General features: G+C 50.1%; 1 protein-coding gene across 1 annotated transcript in view; it reads left to right on the top strand.

The window, feature by feature from the left end:
* The first annotated feature begins 491 nt into the window (after positions 1–491).
* The window catches only part of Dnaaf5 (dynein axonemal assembly factor 5), a 36,948-nt gene continuing 19,609 nt past the window's right edge, over positions 492–17,830 (top strand). The window contains exons 1-7 of the mRNA XM_085683157.2: positions 492–1,104; positions 1,666–1,850; positions 3,091–3,215; positions 3,653–3,771; positions 11,594–11,826; positions 13,109–13,321; positions 17,034–17,177. Of these exons, the coding sequence (XP_085539283.1) occupies positions 528–1,104; positions 1,666–1,850; positions 3,091–3,215; positions 3,653–3,771; positions 11,594–11,826; positions 13,109–13,321; positions 17,034–17,177 (1,596 nt within the window). The 5' untranslated portion in view covers positions 492–527. The remainder of the gene's footprint in view (positions 1,105–1,665; positions 1,851–3,090; positions 3,216–3,652; positions 3,772–11,593; positions 11,827–13,108; positions 13,322–17,033; positions 17,178–17,830) is intronic.

The raw sequence follows: 17,830 nt of genomic DNA, 5'->3' as shown, positions 1-17,830 counted from the left end.
TCCCCACTACCCCTTGCCCCGCCCCATTCCCTTAAGTCTCTCTTCCCCTTCGCCCCGCCCACAGAGGCCCGCGCTCCTCCTGCCACCTCCTGCAACGCCCCCAAAGCCTACGCTCCGCCTACTCGGCTCTTACCCTCCCCATTACCGCTTATTCCCCACTCTTTACTCCACCCCCTTGCCCAAAAGGCCCGCGTCCCGCCTACCTCATTCCGCACACTACCCCTTACCCCCAACGCCTCACCCTTCGCCCCTCCTCCCGAGGCCCTCACCAAGCCTGCTGCCCCCTGCCCTGCCCCCGAGGGGCCCAACCTCTCCCCCTGCAAGCAGCCAATTACACTTTCTCTTCGCCCCCTCTCTCCGCCCTGGTCCCGCCCCCTGCCCCTCACTCCCTGCCCCTCCCCCCGCATCACGCGTCTGGGGAGCGCCCTCGGCCGCGAGCAGACAAGTCTGCCGGAAGTCCTGCCGTAAAGCGTGCCGCCACAATCGTACTAGCGCCGGTTCCCTTGGAGACAGGCAACGCGCACAAGATGGCGACGCCAGCGGAGGCGGCTACGGACTTCGCCGAGGCGGCTGAGGCTGCGGAACTGAGCCGTTCGCTAGGCCGCCTGCTGCCGGGGCTGGAGACCGAGAGTAAGCTGGGGCGGCGGCGTGCGCTGGAGGCTCTGGAGCACGCCCTGGAAGAGGCGGTGCGGCCCGGCGTGGATTCTGCTGCCTTCCAGGGCCCCTGGGCTCGTCTGCTGCTGCCGCGCCTGCTGCGACTTCTGACCGACCCGGCCGAGGGCTGTCGCGCGCTGGCTGCTCACCTGCTGGACTTAGGCCTGCGCCGCGCCGCTCGGCCGCGCGACGCTCTACCGCGCCTGGTGCCCGCGCTCACCGCGCGCCTGGCCCGACCCGAGCCCGCGCGACTGCCGCCAGAGCCCTGCGAGGAGCTGCGCCTCGCCCTCGTGCAGCTGCTCCGCCTGGCCGTGGACCTGGGCGGCGCCGCGCTCGCGCCCCACCTGGACGACGCGGTGCGCGCACTGCGGGGCGCGCTGCTCGACCCCTTCGCCGCGGTGCGCCGCGAAAGTTGTGAGTGCGCAGCCGCTCTGGCGCGAGCTACTCCTGGTAAGCGTCGGATCTTCTTCCGCGGGTACCCAGATTGCCGGGACCTTAACTAAAGTGGGTTGGTTCCCTCGTGTGATGATTTTTGTATTGGAGACGAGATCTCACCATGGAGCCCGGGCTGGCATCAAACTTAGGCTGCTTCAGCCTCCTGATTTTGTGTACTGTTCCAGTGCCTCTTGTGTCTCTGACTTGAATCTCTAGCTTCCTAGGTGGAAGGAGGCTGCCTCTCTCCGCTTCCCTTAAGTTTATTCCCACCATTCTAACAGCTCTGCTTGATCAGAGTCTTCTCTTTTTTTTTTTTCCTTCTGAGCTAGAATTTGGGGAAAAAAAAATAGCAAGTCCTGCCTAGTGCTGATCGTTAAACTGGAAGTCTGGATGGGAGGGAGTCAACCTTGTGAAATACTTGTCCACCTCGATATCTGGAGCATCACATTCTCCCACATGGAGAATGTGGGAGTTGAGGCTGGCAGGGGCTGGTTTAGAAGCGTTCAGCGGGAGATGGCAGGTACGACGGTGGCCACAGAACTGTATCTGATAACCAGCAGCCTCCCTGTCCCACAGAGCACTTCCACATGCAGTCGGAGTCCTTGATAGGCCCCCTGATGCAGACCATCTCCCACCAGCATTGGAAGGTCCGGGTGGCGGTCATCGAAGCCACGGGCACTGTGATCCAGTTTGGCAATGGCAGTTCGGTGGATGACGTTCTTTCCCACTTTGCTCAAAGACTTTTCGATGACGTCCCTCAGGTAATGGAATGTCGCTGCCCTACAGTCTTGAAACTACGTGCTGTTAGTGAAGGTGTCTTCGTGTGCTCCTCCTTCAGTGCAAAGGAGGGCGGAGTAGAGGTTGAGTAGCAGGGTAATCTGTGCTGGGGGATATGGAAGCAGGAGAGGACACTGGCAGACGGGAGGCCTACCAATGTAGGAAATGCACTGGCTTTATGAAGGCAAAATCCAGCTCATGGGCGTGTCTCAGATGTAAGGCTGTTGTAGCTTATGGTAATATCACCTATAAAGAGGACTGGTGGCAGGCAGGCTCTGTCCAGATGGAGAAAACAGGGAAAGGGAGAGCACAGGATTCTGGGTAGGTGGGGAGGAAGGGCAGTGGCCACCCCCCAGCCCCCACCCCCAGAGAAACTGAAAGCTGTCTGCATCTTGGCCGTTCATATCAACCATCAAACTCTCCATGGAGTGACAAGTTGTATCCCGGTGGCAGTGTCCCCTCCCCTGTGATGAAATGCCAGGCACCTTCTCTCCCCTGCTGTAGGCTGTGTCACTGCAGGTGCCCCGGCCAAGTCCTGCCCCAGGCTCCCCACACAGCTCTATGGCTTGGTTTATTTGTATGACTCTCTATGGTATCATAGTTCCTGTGCATACAGTTTACCCGGTCACGATGTTTAGTGGTTTTTTTTCAAATGCATACTTATTTTAATTTTGTAAAGCATGTAATAAGTTGTGCAAGGTACTATGTTCTGTCACCCGCACCATACACACAGCACTGTCACAGTTGTCACCACTACCCCAGTTCTTACCATTCCAAACAGAAACCCTGACCAGCAAGCAGGAGTTCCCCAGCTTTATCTCTACCTAAACCCTGGTGAGATCTAATCTTTCTTTCCCAAGTTTGCTTCCTGAAGATTTCTCATGGATTCATGTCACATGCCAAATAAGGTAGCCTCTACTATTGTCACTGCAGCCCATAAAACACCCAGGTACCATGGTGGCACAGAAAACTACAGACACAATATATTGGCGGGGGTGAGGGAGTGCACAGTGAGTCCACAGAGGACAGAGCTAGTGGATGTCACAAGGTTCAGTGGTCCTCTGACAAGGTTCAGTGGTCCTCTCATTTGTCGGAGGGGTGGGGTCCAGCCCTGGAACTCATTACCTACACCTGTTTCAGGACTAACATCCCTCACAGCAGGCCTCTGAACCGCCCTTCCCAGAGACTCTCAAGTGAAGCTGCTGCTCTGTTGTCTTGTGGCAGGTCCGGCAGGCCGTGACCTCGGTGGTGGGGGGCTGGCTGCTGAATCTTCGCGACCGCTACTCCTTCTTCCACAAACTCAGCCCACTGCTGCTCAGCAGCTTCAGCGACGAAATGCCTGAGGTCCGGTAAGTGCCTTGCCCAGCAGCTGGGCAGTGTGGGCCAAGTGGTGCCCCCTACCCTCTGGAGCCACTCTGATTTGCCGCAGGAGCTTCTGTTCAGTTGCCATTTACCACAGGGGTTGTGGTTTCTCTGCTCTAGAAGCTGGAGCCACAAACAATTGCCCCCTCTCCTTGTTCTGTGTGCTGTGTGGTTCTGTGTCATATGAGCTTTCTCTGATTGCTAAGACGTCTTTTTTTAAGTTGGGTCTCTGGGTAGGACATTAGGCCCTTGGCTGGTATTGTCACCAAGTAGTCGAGCTGGTCAGAAGGCCACTCCTGCCAAGTGATGCCTGTTACCTGACCCTGCTCCCCAGCCCAGAAGGTGTTTCCCTGAGGTGTCTGATCAAGACCTTCGTGTTCTGGCATCCAGACCTGACTGCCACTCCTGTTTTGCTGTGTTGCAGGCAGACAGCCACCAGCCTCTGGGAGAAGGTTGGGCTGAAATGGCAGGAGGAGAATGAGGCAGACCTAAAGGACAAGCTGGATTTTGCTTCGCCTCCTCCTCCCCACTACCCTGAACACGGTGAGTGCCCCTGCTAGGGGGACAAGGCAGCTGGAAGGTCCATGAAGGACATTTGTTCTTTGTCCTGAAGAAGGCACTGGTATCTGAGGTGCTGCTGGGCCCAGTAGTTGTGAGCCAGTTTGGAGATCACAGAGGATGCCTCCTTCCCTGGTGGCATGCAGGCCCCTCCTGTCAGCCTCTGCCCTCTGTCTCTTAGGAGCCGATCTTTTCCCACCTCTGGGCCAACTTCATCTTAAAGAAGGAGAGGGCTTCCCAGAAGCACCCAGATGTGCTGCCAGGTGTCCACCACTCCCTTTTGAGCATGTGCAGGGATGTGTAGCTGGACCAGGTCTCTGCAGCACTGCTGAGAGTTTCCAGAGTAGCACCATGGGCGCCTTCATCCTTTGACCCAGAGGCAGCTAAGCCTGCAGGTCCGGGATAAGTGGCATTTGTCTTTCCGTATACTTTCTGCACTCGGGGTAGAGTCTTCTGTTTTAGCGCATGCTTGTCCTCAAATAGTCATGACCCAAGGCCATGTTTGTGACTGTCTAGCAAATTCCCCTGTAAAGAAGGTCTTTGCCCACAGCCTAGCCCTTGGCTCCATGGGCTTTAAGACCTCCTGCCTTCTCAGGAAAACTTATTTCTTAAAACCAAGCAGCAGCACACCCTAACAAGGGCAGAGGTGTGACAAGGGGTGGAAGACACTGTTCCCCAGGAGTCAGGTGCTCCTTCCTAGTCCCCATGGTGGTGTCTGGTGGGCCGTGGACACAGCAGTGACTCTGAGGCTGCTCCTGAATTCAGATTTGCTGGAATGCTAAATCCAGGCCTCTCATTAGTCACCTTCCCTCCCTGCCCCAGACAGCTACTCTGCCTCTGAGCTTCTGCCTTGTCCAGGGGCAAAGGACAGCACTCTAGTTCTGGGAAAGGTACAAGCAGTAATATAAGCTGGATTGTTCCAATTTGATAAGCCAGGTTGAGAGCACAGTTTTTCAGATGTGGAACTGATGTGTAAAGGCCATTAGTCTGTTTGATTGTTTCTTTATCTTTTGTGTGTGTCTCTGTGTGTCTGTGTGTGTGTGTGTGTATGTCTGTGTGAGTGTGACATGTGACTCAGTTTTAAACTCAGGGCCTCAGATATGTGACACCAAATGTTCTACTACTGAGTTACATTCCCAACCCTATGGGGGGCGGGGGCAAGGTCTCAATATGTGTAACCCATGCTGGCCTTGAACTTATGCAGTCCTCCTGCCTCCGCCTCTTAAATGCTGGGGTTACAGATGTGCATTCCCATGGCCAGCTTGCATTTGTGTTAACTGTTCCTTTGTGGCAGAGGTGCAGCAGGATTCTAAAGGGCTGAAGGGTTTTTTTTTTCCCCTCCTGTTCTTTCTGCCTCAAGTTACCTGTGTCCTTTTGCACAGCTAAGCAGGAAGCTCCCTACGGCTCTGGAGTTGCAGCCAGGCTCTGAACATGCACTGGTGCCGTTCTCTGCGGCGTGAGGCTAGTGTGTCCCTGATTGTCCCTGCAGCAGATGAGCCACTCTGCCCTTGCACTCTGGGGTCATTCCACAATTCACTGGCAGTCTAGCAGTCTCAACAGGACACAGGCTGGCCTTGGAGTGCAAGGAAGTTCCCTAAGGAAAGTGTGGGAGGCAGTACTCTCCTAGAAAGATACCACACTTGACTAGTGGAGAGCTTGTCTGTAGGGACTTGGAAGGCATACTTGCTTACACTCTGTCTGCACTGCCCGACCAGCTTCCTATGCTCAACTTCTGGAAGGAGATCTGCCCTCTAGGATATGTTTTGGATCTAAGATAGGATCAAGGGCTTGTCTCTGACAGTAGCTACAGGCATCTCAATGGTTCTGGTTCTGAGCTGTGAGAGCAGCTCCTGCTCAGAGCTCATGTTTCATCTGAAGTCTGAAGCAGACTGGACTTAGAATTGTCATAGTATCCAGCAGCATGGCGCTAGGTTTCATGAGCTTTGTCATGTCCCTCTGAAGTTACTTCAGTGTAGGATTAGAGTTTAAAACTCGAATCTTCGTGATTTTGCTGCATTTCAGCCATCAGGTCTTGCTACTTACACTCAGACCCATACCCTAGCCCTCTTTGCTATTGCCCCTCCCGGCCCTGTGCCTGGCCTCTGCTTACCATCCTGGAACCTGTGTTGTCCTTGTCCGAAGAGCTGTGTACAAGTACCCTTTACATCCCTCAAACTGCCTTTTAGAGCTGTGGATTTGCGAACTTTGTCAAAAATCATGTCTGAAACTGAGAGGGAATGAGTCCATCACTGACTTATCTTTGGTGCCTTCCTGACTGGCCACTCTGTTTTTGTGGGTGTTAAGTCATGTTCTCTGTGGCCAGACGTGTCCGCTTGACACAGTGCACCTTCTTGTCGAGTTCATTCCTCCTCCCTGTGCCTGACCCCTCAGTGCTTCTTAGGTAGGCATGTGCTTCAGTTGTCTCCATTCCAAGAGGCAACTGAGACAGTGTTCAGAGACAGCAGCTCGGATGAGTGGCTAAGACGTTATATCCTTTCTTGCTGCCAATGTAGAGGGACAGCAGCTTGCCTCAGCTGATGTACACAGCACTTACAGTTGACAGTTACCACACACACTGAGGTCAGCACCTGAATCAAATTTAATCAAGTTCAAAGGACAGAAAGTTAGTAAATGTCACCACCTCTACCACAGGGTTTATGTTCAACTTACAGACAAATGTTAGTTTCCTTTTAAAACATCAAAGTAAGTCTCCATTTTTAATTGTTTCTAATTGTTAAACGTATTTTTCAAGAATGTTTTTAAGATTTATTTTTTATTTTATGTGTATGAGTGCTTTGCCTCCATGTGTGTATCTGCACCATGGGCATACTTGGTACCTGTGGAGGCCACGGTTGTGACCTCCTAATGTGGGTGCTAAGAACCAAAATCAAGTCCTCTTCAAGAGCAATGAATGCTCTTAACTGCTGAGCCATCTCTCCAGCTTCTTGTTTTTATTTTTAATTATATGTTTGTGTTGGGAACGTGGATTTGTGAGCATAAGTATACTGCCCTTGAATTCCAGAAGAGGGGGTCTTATCATCTGGAGCTGGAGTTACAGGTGGTTGTGAATGCTCTAGCATGGGCGCTGGGAACCAAACTCAGGTCCTCTGCAAGAACAGCAAGCGCTCTTACCACTGAGCCATCTCCCTAGTACCTAAATCTCCACTTTTACTTATTTGGTTTTTTTTTTTTTTAGCTTTATTGGTTTCTGTGGGTGTGTACAGTGTAGGGGTGGACACCAGTGCTAAAATGCACAGGTGGACCTCAAAAACCAACTTTGTGGAGTTCATTCTCCTTCCACCTTTACGAGGACCCTGGGAACTGAACTAAGGTCTTCCAGCTTGCGTGGCAAAGACCTTTACCCACCAAGCCACTTTGTAGGCCTCAAATCACCAGTTTTAAAATGAAGTGCTATATGGGGTAGCCAGGAAGGTGGCAGTTACATTGTCTTCAGATCGGTTTTTACTGAAGAAAGTGTCCTCTGGGTCCTGCAAGCCACCAGTGGCAGGGCTCTGGTGACAGCAGGTTCCAGGTTTTGTTATTGGTGGCAGTTTTTCTTAGAAACATCCTTCTGCTATAATTGTTGGCCTGTCGTGCCCAAGTGGTGAGGGCAGCATGGCCTCAGAACAGTGGCTCGATGCCAGGAGGACACGGGGCCTCTTTCTTTCTTTCTTTCTTTCTTTCTTCCTTCCTTCCTTCCTTCCTTCCTTCCTTCCTTCCTTCCTTCCTTTCTTTTCTTCTCTTTTTCTTAAAAAAGAAAAAAAAAAAGCTGGTCTGGAAGTGAGTAGAGTTCACTTTGAATGTGTATCATTGTGTCCATCCATCTGGTTCTGCCCTGCCTACATTCCATCAGGGTGTTTGGTATAGAAACGTGAATGGGAGTGGATGACGGGAAGCTGGCTGGCACCGTGGGAGCTTTTCCCTCTACTCAAGGGCAGGTCATTCTGCCTTGGCAGTACACAGACAGGCCTTGTAGACAAGAGTGAGATGTTAGAAGAGGGAAATCACTTTCACAGAAGCCAGGTTTCCCAATCCCAGAACCCCAGCATCTCTAACCTCTCCAAAAACTGAACATTGACCTCTGCACCAGCTTCAACCTTCCACCCTGTTTCCCTCCCCAATTCCTCCAGGTGGAATGTCCTTTGCCTCACTGGACCTAACATGACCTCATCTTTTCCTCTGGTTTTGGCAGCTATATGGATGGTTTCTCGTTCCCATGGTGTCTGGCTTTGCAGATGTACATAATTCTCCTAATGAAGAGTCCATTGTCTCTTAAAGTCTCTAAGGGCCCTTTTCACCCTGCACAAGAGCAAGCATGACCCACTTAAGCTGTCTTTTCTGCCTTTTTATCCACCGTCATTGCTGTAGTTATCCCTAAAGATTTATAGACAGTGCCCAGCTCTCTGGGCCTCCAGGGCAACACTTTCGACTCTCGACTTATAAGTGATTACTCAGACCCCAGGGCCTTCCTCCCTGCTTACCTGTGCTAACGTGTTTCTAAACAGAGATGTAGGACCACTGACCTCTAGCCTGCCCATAAATCAAGTGGCAAATAATCAAGTCTGGGAAGGAATTTAGATGCTGAGAAACAAACATGGCAGGTATAATATTGCCCCACAGATAAACAATCAGTGCCAGGAAGCTTGTAAAGTAGTCGCGGTTTCTCTGGATGTCAGCATGGAGCTTAGCACCTACCTGGCCAAAGTAGACACTAGATAGGAATGAAGCTGTGTGTCCCCAGCAAAGCTGGAGAGTATCCTAGCAACATTCTCCATGAGAGCTCCAGAGGGAAGCAACTCACATGTGCCCATTGTGGGAGACGAGGTATACCAGATGAGGTGGAAAGATAGGAGATCCCTCAGCCAAAAGGGGAAGCACACAGACATGGGCCACAGTATGAATGAATTCTGCTAAGTGAAAGGAGCCTTTTACAAAGCAGCTCCCCCCTGCCACGCCCAAAATAAATAATAAAACCACCTTAGGACACAGTAAACAGTGCCCTAGGTAATACTATCAGCCCAGGACAGAGTCGAGGCCTGCCATTTGGGGATTTTGTAGGGGAAACTTCTGTATTCCAGCATCTACAAGGTTGTGTAGAAAGTGGTAATCAAGTTACTTGGAGGTAGGGCATGAGAATTAGCTTTGTTTTGTTTTTCGCACTGTGAATTTTTTAAAAAAAAATGTTATTATGTATACAACATTCCTTCCATGTATGTTTGCATGCCAGAATAGGGCACCAGATCTCATTATAGATGACTGTGAGCCACCATGTGGTTGCTGGGAACTGAACTCAGGACCTCTGGAAGAGCAGTCAGTGCTCTTATCCTCTGTGCCATCTCCCCAGCCACACTGTGAATTTTTTACATTTTATTTATTTGGGCTGTCGAGATGACTCCAGTTATTCAGCCCAAGCGCTTCTGAAGGAGACTCCTGTCTCTGCCCTTCATCTCTCCAGAGAAGTACTTAGTTTACAGAAGCATGCCACCACCTATGGCCTTGTTTGGTTTTAAACGTGGGTTATAGGGATGGGATTTGGGTCATCTGACTTTTGCAAGTGAGCACTTTGACCCAGTGAACCATCTTTCTGAACCTTTGTCTTTGTTTATTTGTTTACAGTACTGGGGTTTGAACTGAAGACCTTGGACCCCTGCTCTCTTTTTACTTGTATTTTTGGTTTAGGTTTTGAGGTATAACCCAGGCTGGCCTCAAACTCAGCTTGTAGCTGAGAGTAGCTTTTGACTTTTGATCCCCCTGCCTTTACCTCCTGAATGCTGGGATTAGAAGCATGCACCCACACACCCTAATATGTGATATTGGAAGTGGAACCAGAGCATCATGCCTGCTAGGCAAGCATATTACCTACTGAGCCATATTTAGACAGGGTCTGAGTTCCCCAGGCGACCTTGACTTTGTGGTCCTTCTGCTTCAGCTTCTGAAGCAGCTGCATGACAGGTCTAGGAAAACACTGGCCAAAACCAAGCCTTTTTAAGGAATAGTTCTGAGTGTGTACCCTGCTTGTGGGAGAGTGGGTTAGTTAGTCCTGGCTCCATGTAATGGCTCAGCTTGTGTTTGAGGACATTAACACATAAGCCTTTTGACTCAGTGTTTCTGTTTCTTAGCATCTATCTGAATTCATCAGTCAGCTTTGTGATGTTCATGTTTGCAGATATTATAGTGATAATAAAGTAAAGTTGCCATGGAGTTTGTTATCCCAGTATGTGAAAAGCTGAGGAAGGAGAATTACTGTGAGTTTGAGGCTAGCCAGGACTGCGTAGTTAAACCCTGTCTCAAAAAACAGCCCCCATCCCCCCATGCCGGTTCAGTAAAGCTAAACGGGAACAACTGGGCTAATGATTCCTAATACTGGATCCACATGGTGCTGAAATCATTCTGTGGGTTAAGTTCCAATATCCTGGGTCAGTACAGACCAATGGAGTGCTCCATACAGTGGAAGCATCCACATTCATGTTGTCCTGTGTAGGTAGCATCCTCTGGCCAGATGCTTATCAGATGCTGAGATGCCATTGGCACAGTGGGGGACTAAGGTATTTATTATATGTAGACTGCATGCTGGCAACTGCACATGACAAAAGCACAGAGCCAGTGCTGGCTGAACTGTCCTGGGAAGGCTGGGAACTTCATCATCCATGATATGAAAGCAGGCAAGCCAGACTGTGGAGTCCATTCAAAAGAAACTTAGTGAGACCCTACCTCAAAAGAGGGCTCAGAGAGTATAGCTCAGAGGCACAGGGTTCATCTAGAATCTATCAGGGACTGGATGGGGTCTGACTCAGTAGTAGAACTTGACTAGAAATCACCGTACCCGTGGGGAGCTTGGAGTGTGGCTCGGAGTCTGTCTTGTTTCCCTATCGGATTGGGGGTGTAGTTCAGTTATAGAATGCTTGCTTAACAAATAGGAGGTGCTTGGTTCAGTCCCCTGCAATACACACGTGGATACACACAGTGTTAAGAAGGTGAAAAAAAAACAAGAAAGTAATTATACCTTGTTCCAGAACATTCTGAGAACTCAATAAGAAAAACAATTCAAAACTTGTAAACAGACAGTCTTTGGAAAGATAGCACCAAAGGTGGTATCACCATAAAGATACTCAGTGTCATTGGCACTGGAGAAACAGATATCGGACGTCAGGGAGGCACCACTGTACCCTTCCAGGCTCAACTAACTTGAAGGCTGGCCATGCCATGGCAGGGACTAGTAACTGTGTACTAGGAGTTCAGTCCAACACCGTTTAAAACAGCCCCAAGTCAGAGCTAAGCTCTCGGGAGATGAATGGAGAAACTGGTATGTTCACTGCATAGACTCCAGCAGAGTCTGTGCTATGCAAGTCCACCGAGCAAAGATGTTAGAGAATTCGCTCTAGACCATAGCCGGGGCCATTGGGTGGAGGGGTGGCAAGGGGACAGGAGCTAAGTTTACTTCAGGCTTTGTGGTGAAGGTTTGCAGGTGTCTCCCAGTGTGGTTTCTTGTGTGTCACACCTCAGCATAGCCATGAGAAGTACTTTATGACCCTCAGTTTTTCTGGGTTTTTTTGGGGGGTGGGTTTTTTTGTTTTGATGGAATTTTGTTGTTTGTTTTTGAGATAGAGTCTCATTCTGCAGCCCGAGATAACCCGGAACTGTGCAACCCAGGCTCGTCTTGAACTTGCAGCATTCTTACTGTCTTAGCCTCCTGAACTCCAGGATCATAGTTGCAGGCTGCCAAACCTAGCCCTCCTTTCTGTCTTGAGGGGACATTCTGAGCTTGACTGAAGCTATCTTTTGTGGATTCCCATCTTCTCTCCTCTAGAGAGCCGTCCCTGCCTGGGCTGCCGAGAGCTGGTTTTCAGGAACCTCTCCAAAGTGCTTCCTGCTGTCTGTCACGATATCACCGACTGGGTGGTGGGGACACGGGTGAAGGCTGCACAGCTGCTGCCAGTGCTGCTACTGCACGCAGAGGACCACATCACGCAGCACCTGGAGATCATCCTCAGAACCCTGCAGCTGGCGTGTAACGACGAGGAGAAGGCTGTGGTCAGCAGTGTGAGTGTCCCATCATCTTGCAAGTGACAAAGTTCAGCCCTGTATACACTAGTTCTGTGCTCACCAACTAGGCGAGGGTATGGACACCTCCCGCCTGCCCTTCCACCTCCCCCATATTCAACCACTAGCCTGGCCCTGACAGGGCCATCGGAGCAAACTGTTCCACCATGAGCACACAGGACATGTGCAGCATGTGCGCTTTTGTCCAGGCTCTGCAGTGCTCTGCTTCAGTGACCAGGCTGTCAGCAGTCAGTGTGCCTAAGAGACCAGTTTCCTCAACCAGGCACACGTGTCATTTCCACACAAAACCTGGGCAGGGGGTTCAATGTATTCATGTATGTTTGCGTATGTATGACCAGTGTGTGTGAGTATGTGTGCTATTTTATGCATGCTAATGGAAGCCCAAATTTGACATTGGATATCAATTGTTGTCCAGTTGATTGCAAGGTCTCACTGAAACTGAACAAATCCAGTTAGACTTACCTAGCCAGCTTCCCCAGGGGTCCCCTTTGTTTGTCTCCTGGGTACTGAAATGACAGGGGGCTGCCATCCCTTCCCTCCTTTTACATGGGTGCTGGGGATCTGAACTCTGATCCTCAAACTTATGCAGCAAGCACGTTCATTATTCACTGAACCACCTCCCCAGGCCTTAGCACAAAATTTTTGACCCTATATTTTGTTGGCACAAAAGGTAACTTTATATCTCAGTCTGGATTTGTGAAGGAGAGGGAGGGGGGGAATGATGAGAAGTACCATGTGAAGGTTGCTGTGTCCGTGTGCTCTGTACCTTCCCCTGTGTGCTGCCCCTGCCTGCTCCATGATGGAGGTGCAAAGCTGACCAGGGCCACAAACTTTCCACCTCCCTCTCCAGCCACACCAGCTCCCTTCCTGTATTGTCATCTATGCGTATTTTATTAATGGAAACAGCAGTGTAGGGACTGTGGAGCTGATGTTGCAATGCCCTTCATTCAGCTTCATGGTTTTGCATCTCAGCCTTGTCCTTGTTGTCAAGTTACCAAGGGTGCTGACTGTGTGAATGATGGGCTTAGTCTGCTGGTGTCAAATGAGGCAGGAGGATCAGACACCCTGCTTCAGAGCCCTGGCTCCCACTTACCTTGATCTCATACACACTTAGAGAAAAGAGGGTGTATGCTTCCCCACAGGTCCTGTACACCATGCCTTCTGGCAGGTGGAAAGCCCTGTTGGGCAAGCCCAGGTACCAGTGGGAGCCCTGACTGTAGCCATGTTTCCAGAGCTCTGTGCCTCCCTGTCTTCCTTACAGTGTATAAGAGCTGCAGAGCTCATTGGCACGTTCGTCAACCCAGAAGTGTTTCTGAAACTGATCTTAGCCATGCTGAAGAAGGCACCCTCCGCCTCTGGCCTCTTGATCCTTGCATCCGTCATCCAGGGCTGCCCCCAGAACACCCTGCAGCCACACCTCAAGGTCATAGCCACAGAGATGGCCAAGGAGCACATCTGCCAGGGCTCTGAGAATGTAAGTGGGTGCCTGGAAGGGTGGGTACTAAGGCATCCTGGTGCTGGAGAAGGAAGGTAGCCCTGCTGGCCACTCAGGGTAACTGCTGATAGTGGCCAGCCCGAGGGCGGCAACACGCCCAGGTGCCACCATCAGCACCCCATTTTAAGTCTGTGGCCACCCTACCACAGGTGCCATTTAAATTGTTAACCATGCAGTGGTGGCGCGTGCCTTTAATCCTAGCACTTGAGAGGCAGAGGCAGATGGATTTTTATGAGTTCAAGGCCAGCCTGGTTTACAGAGCAAGTTCCAGGACAGGCCCCAAAGCTACAGAGAAACCCTGTCTCAAAAAACCAAACAACTACAAAATTCCTTTTGTTAGTGCCAATGACTTGGACAGCTCAGGATACATTCATCTCCCAGGAGAGTCCATCTAGTGTTGCTGCTGTGGGTGCTCGTAGGTCAGTGACAAGGGTTGAGGGAGTCCTAGGTCCTACCCTGGGAATGAGGGAGTACACACAACATCAAGATTAGTATGAAGAGCATATCCTCGGGTGACCAGGACTCATTCATTTTGTCAGTGTCACTTAGCACTTGAATCCTGTGTTTGCAGTAACCACGTGCGACCGGACAGACAGTTTCGCTTTAAACTGAGCCAGGGCAGCCTAGCTTTCAGCTTTACCACTGGAACATGTTCTGCTTGTTTCTACTGAGGGCAAAATGAAGGTTGCCATGTTGGACTGTGTTAGGCATACCCTGGTCCTCTTGTTGGGAGACTAGTATCTGCTCACTAGCCTGTCAACCTGTTTGGGCCTTGGTGTACATAGAGATGGCTCAGCTCTGGCAAAGCTTGGCTGGAGGGAGGGGCACTGGCTGACAGAAGACAGCTCTGGTGCTATGTTCAGTCATTTCTGTCACCTGAGTGAGAGACCCATGGGTATAGTGCCATATACCTGCTGTCTTAGATACCTACCTCTCTCTCTCTCTCTCTCTCTCTCTCTCTCTCTTAATATTTATTTATTTATTATGTATAGAGTATTCTGTCTGTATGTGTCCTTGCAGGGCAGAAGATGGCATCAGATCTTATTACAGGTGGTTATGAGCACCATGTGGTTGCTGGGAATTGAACTCAGGACCTCTGGAAGAACAGTCAGTGCTCTTGACCCCTGACCTTTTCTCCAACCCCTTACTGGAGAATTAATTACTTTCCTAATGTTATAATAAAATACCATGACCAAGGCAATTTACAATCTATTTAGGGGATTATGGTTTCAGAGGATTAAAGTCCATAGACATCATGACAGGGAGCATAGCAACAGAAAGGCATGGCGTTGAGACAGCAGAGAACTTATATCTTGAGACACAGCCACCAGTCATAGAGAGCTAACTGGGAATGGTGTGAGCTTTTGAAATCTCAAAGCCCACTCTCAGTGACACACCTCCTCCAACAAAGCCACACCTCCTAATCCTTCCCAAATAGGTCCACCAGCTGGTGGCCACTTCATTTCTATGTCACTTCCAGATAACTTAGAATCTCCTGGCCTATCAGGCTCCCCTGTGCTGGCTCTTAGCTTTGGTTAACGTTAACACTCAGTCTTCTAGAAAGGGGAACTGATTTCTTTCCTAAGATACATATTTTTTTGTTTTTTAGGTGACTGTGTATTTGTGCACATGAGTGCAGATGCCCGTTAAGTCCAGAGAGGGTTATGGATTCTCTAGCTGGAGTTAGAGGTGATTGTGAACCACTTGAGAGGAATGCTGGGAACTGAACTTGAGTCTTCTGCAAGAGCAGTGCAGACTCTTAACATTGACCATTGTTCTACGCCCTGAGAGGAAACTTGACAGAGCTTCAGGGCACAGAAGGACCCAAGAGGCCCTTCTTCCTTTAGTGTACTAGCAGTGAAGGGACTCTTGTCACCAGAGAAACCCACATGGACACATTGTTTCCTTCTTGCCAGACTTGCAAGAAAAGGCAAAGGTGTTCAGGTGAGGTCAAGGCCATTGAACTTCTGAGTTGACAGGCTCCACACTGCCTCCCTCCCATTTCTTGTTGGGTTGTTTGGGGGCTGTTGGATTTCTTGTGGTCATGAGAGCATGATTTTAAAAAAAAAAAAGAAAAAAAAACTCTTTAAGAATGAACTGGGTGTGGGGGGTGCTGGAGAGAGGGCTCAGTGGTTAAGAGCAGTGGCTGCTCTTCCAGAGGTCCTTTGTTCAATTCCCAGTAACCACGTGGTGGCTCACAACCATCTGTAATGAGATCTGGTGCCCTTCAGGGCTGGTAAGGTGGCTTAGCAGGTAAACTCTCTTGACTGAGGGCTAGTGTGTAAATATGTGTGTGCGTATTTATAAATCATATCTTTATATGATTTATATTGCCTGTCACCACCATTCCTGTTTATTCTGTGCTCCATGGAACCTGTGGAATGGATACAGTAGAGGAATGCTAAAGGACGTGAATTTTTGCCTTCCTGCAGCCCATGGCAGTTCTTCACAGGGCCCCAATGGCCACCCAACTATGAAACTTGAGCAAATGCACCTGAAACCAGGAGAGCCAAGTATGGGCAGCTTAGCCTTCTGCACCTATAGCAGTCAGAAAGCTTGTGACTCAAGCTGGACATCAGCTAAACCCTAGCCTTGAATCCATTCTAGGTAATTTAAAGTGGATCTGACGGGCAATCATTTCAGCATGGGAATATCATCACAATATATGTTCCGGCACAAAGTTGTTAAATGTGAGGTTTAGGGGTTTGGGGTCTTTTTTCGTTTTGTTTTTTGTTGTTGTTTTTGAGACAAAATCTTATGTAGCCCAGGTTGAAATAACTGCTGTGTGGCCTAATTTGGCCTTGAATTCCTGATCTCCCTCCCCCCCCCCACATACACACACACACACACACACACACACACACACACGCGCGCGCCTCTTTGATAGTGGGCTAACAGGCCTATGAATGAAAAAAGAAATAAAAGGAGGCCATGACTGCGCCTAAGGGGTTGAGGGTTTTAGTATAGCTATGAGGAAGAGAGGGGCAGAGACATCTGGGAGAGTCCAGAATGAACGTGACCAGCTGACTGAACCAGATGATGTGGGTGGGGGAGCCAGGCGGCCAAGAGGCCAGTGTAGTCAAAATGGCCGGATTATATAGGAATCAGAGAAGCTGGGAGAAAGGAAACCCAGCTCAGTCTCTGGACTGGAGTGCTTAGGGTAGAAGGCAGGGTGTCCCATCCAGAATGTCTCAGAATACTTGCAGGAGCTGCACTCTCACCTAGGAAGCTGCAATCCCGCAGGCTTCTTTCTGCATTCACGTCCTTTAGATTTCTTCTACCTGGCTGTTCCACAACTTCCATGGAGCACAGAATAAATAGGAATGTCATTTCTAAGTTTAAAGATACCTTGGAGGGCGGTGGTCGAGAAAAGGTTTCTTTATGTAGCCCTGGCTGTCCTGGAATTTGCTCTGTAGACTAGGCTGACCTCGAACTCACAGAGATCCACCTTGCCTCTTCCTCTCAAATGCTGGGACTAAAGGTGTGTGCTACCACTGCCTGTCTCTCACGAAATGTATTCTCAACCTTCTGTTGCTTCCCTTCTGGCCTAAACATGCTCTTCTCGGTGGATGTGCTTTGGTCGGGGCCTAGCAGCCCTCAAATGGGGCGCAGTAGCTCTTCTGACTCTTGACCCCACACTGGCTGCAGAGCACTGGGCGGGGGGCTACTGACTTCCTCTGGTCTCTTCCAGAATCTCTACCTGGAGCATCTATTGCTGTGTGTGCAGGCTCTACTCTCTGTATGTCGGGAAGACTGTCGCACTGTCAGCCTGCAACTCATGGAGGTGCTGGTGACAATACTGGCAGTCTCAAGTGCCCCGGGCCTTTTGAAGAAGGTAAGGCAAGCAGCACCCCACAGCTACTCTTTCCACAGGAAATGTCCTGTCTTCTCTCAGTCTCCAGCATGGTTGAATTCCAGGCCTGGGGCAGGCTTAACTAGCAAAGGTGAAAGAATTCAGAGCATTTAGGAGGAGTCACTCACAAAGTGGCCTCAGGGAGTGTCCCCTCTACCTACAGACTTATCTTCTGTCTTAAGAGTGAAGGCTGTTTAATACTGGGACCATGAACCCCTTCCCCCCCCCCCCCCATCTCTTGAGGCTTCAAAGCATTCCTGTGTAGCCGAAAGCTGTAGGGAAGACTGGTGGCTGTCCTGTGTTAATGGCAACCCAGCCCATCATTTGAATTTGTTTCTGTCCCCTTGGCTTGTGTTTAAGATTTAAAATTTTCTTTTTAAGTTTTGCTTGTTTGTTTTGTTTTTGAGACAGACTAGCATAGTCCAGGCTAGCCTTGAACTTCTGAAGACAGACAAGCTTCCTGTCTCAGAAAATAAGGTGGAAGTGACTGAATTAGACACTGTCAGCTTCTAGTCTCCACATGCACATGTACGTACACCCCCACGGACACAAACTCCCCCACAGACACACACACACACACCCATGGGGACACACACACACACACCCGTGGACAAACACACTCCCATGAATGTGAG

Source organism: Myodes glareolus, chromosome 2 (assembly GCF_982192425.1).
Source record: "Myodes glareolus chromosome 2, mMyoGla1.1, whole genome shotgun sequence".
Taxonomy (NCBI): Eukaryota; Metazoa; Chordata; class Mammalia; order Rodentia; family Cricetidae; genus Myodes; species Myodes glareolus.
This window is presented reverse-complemented; position numbering and strand designations above follow the sequence as displayed.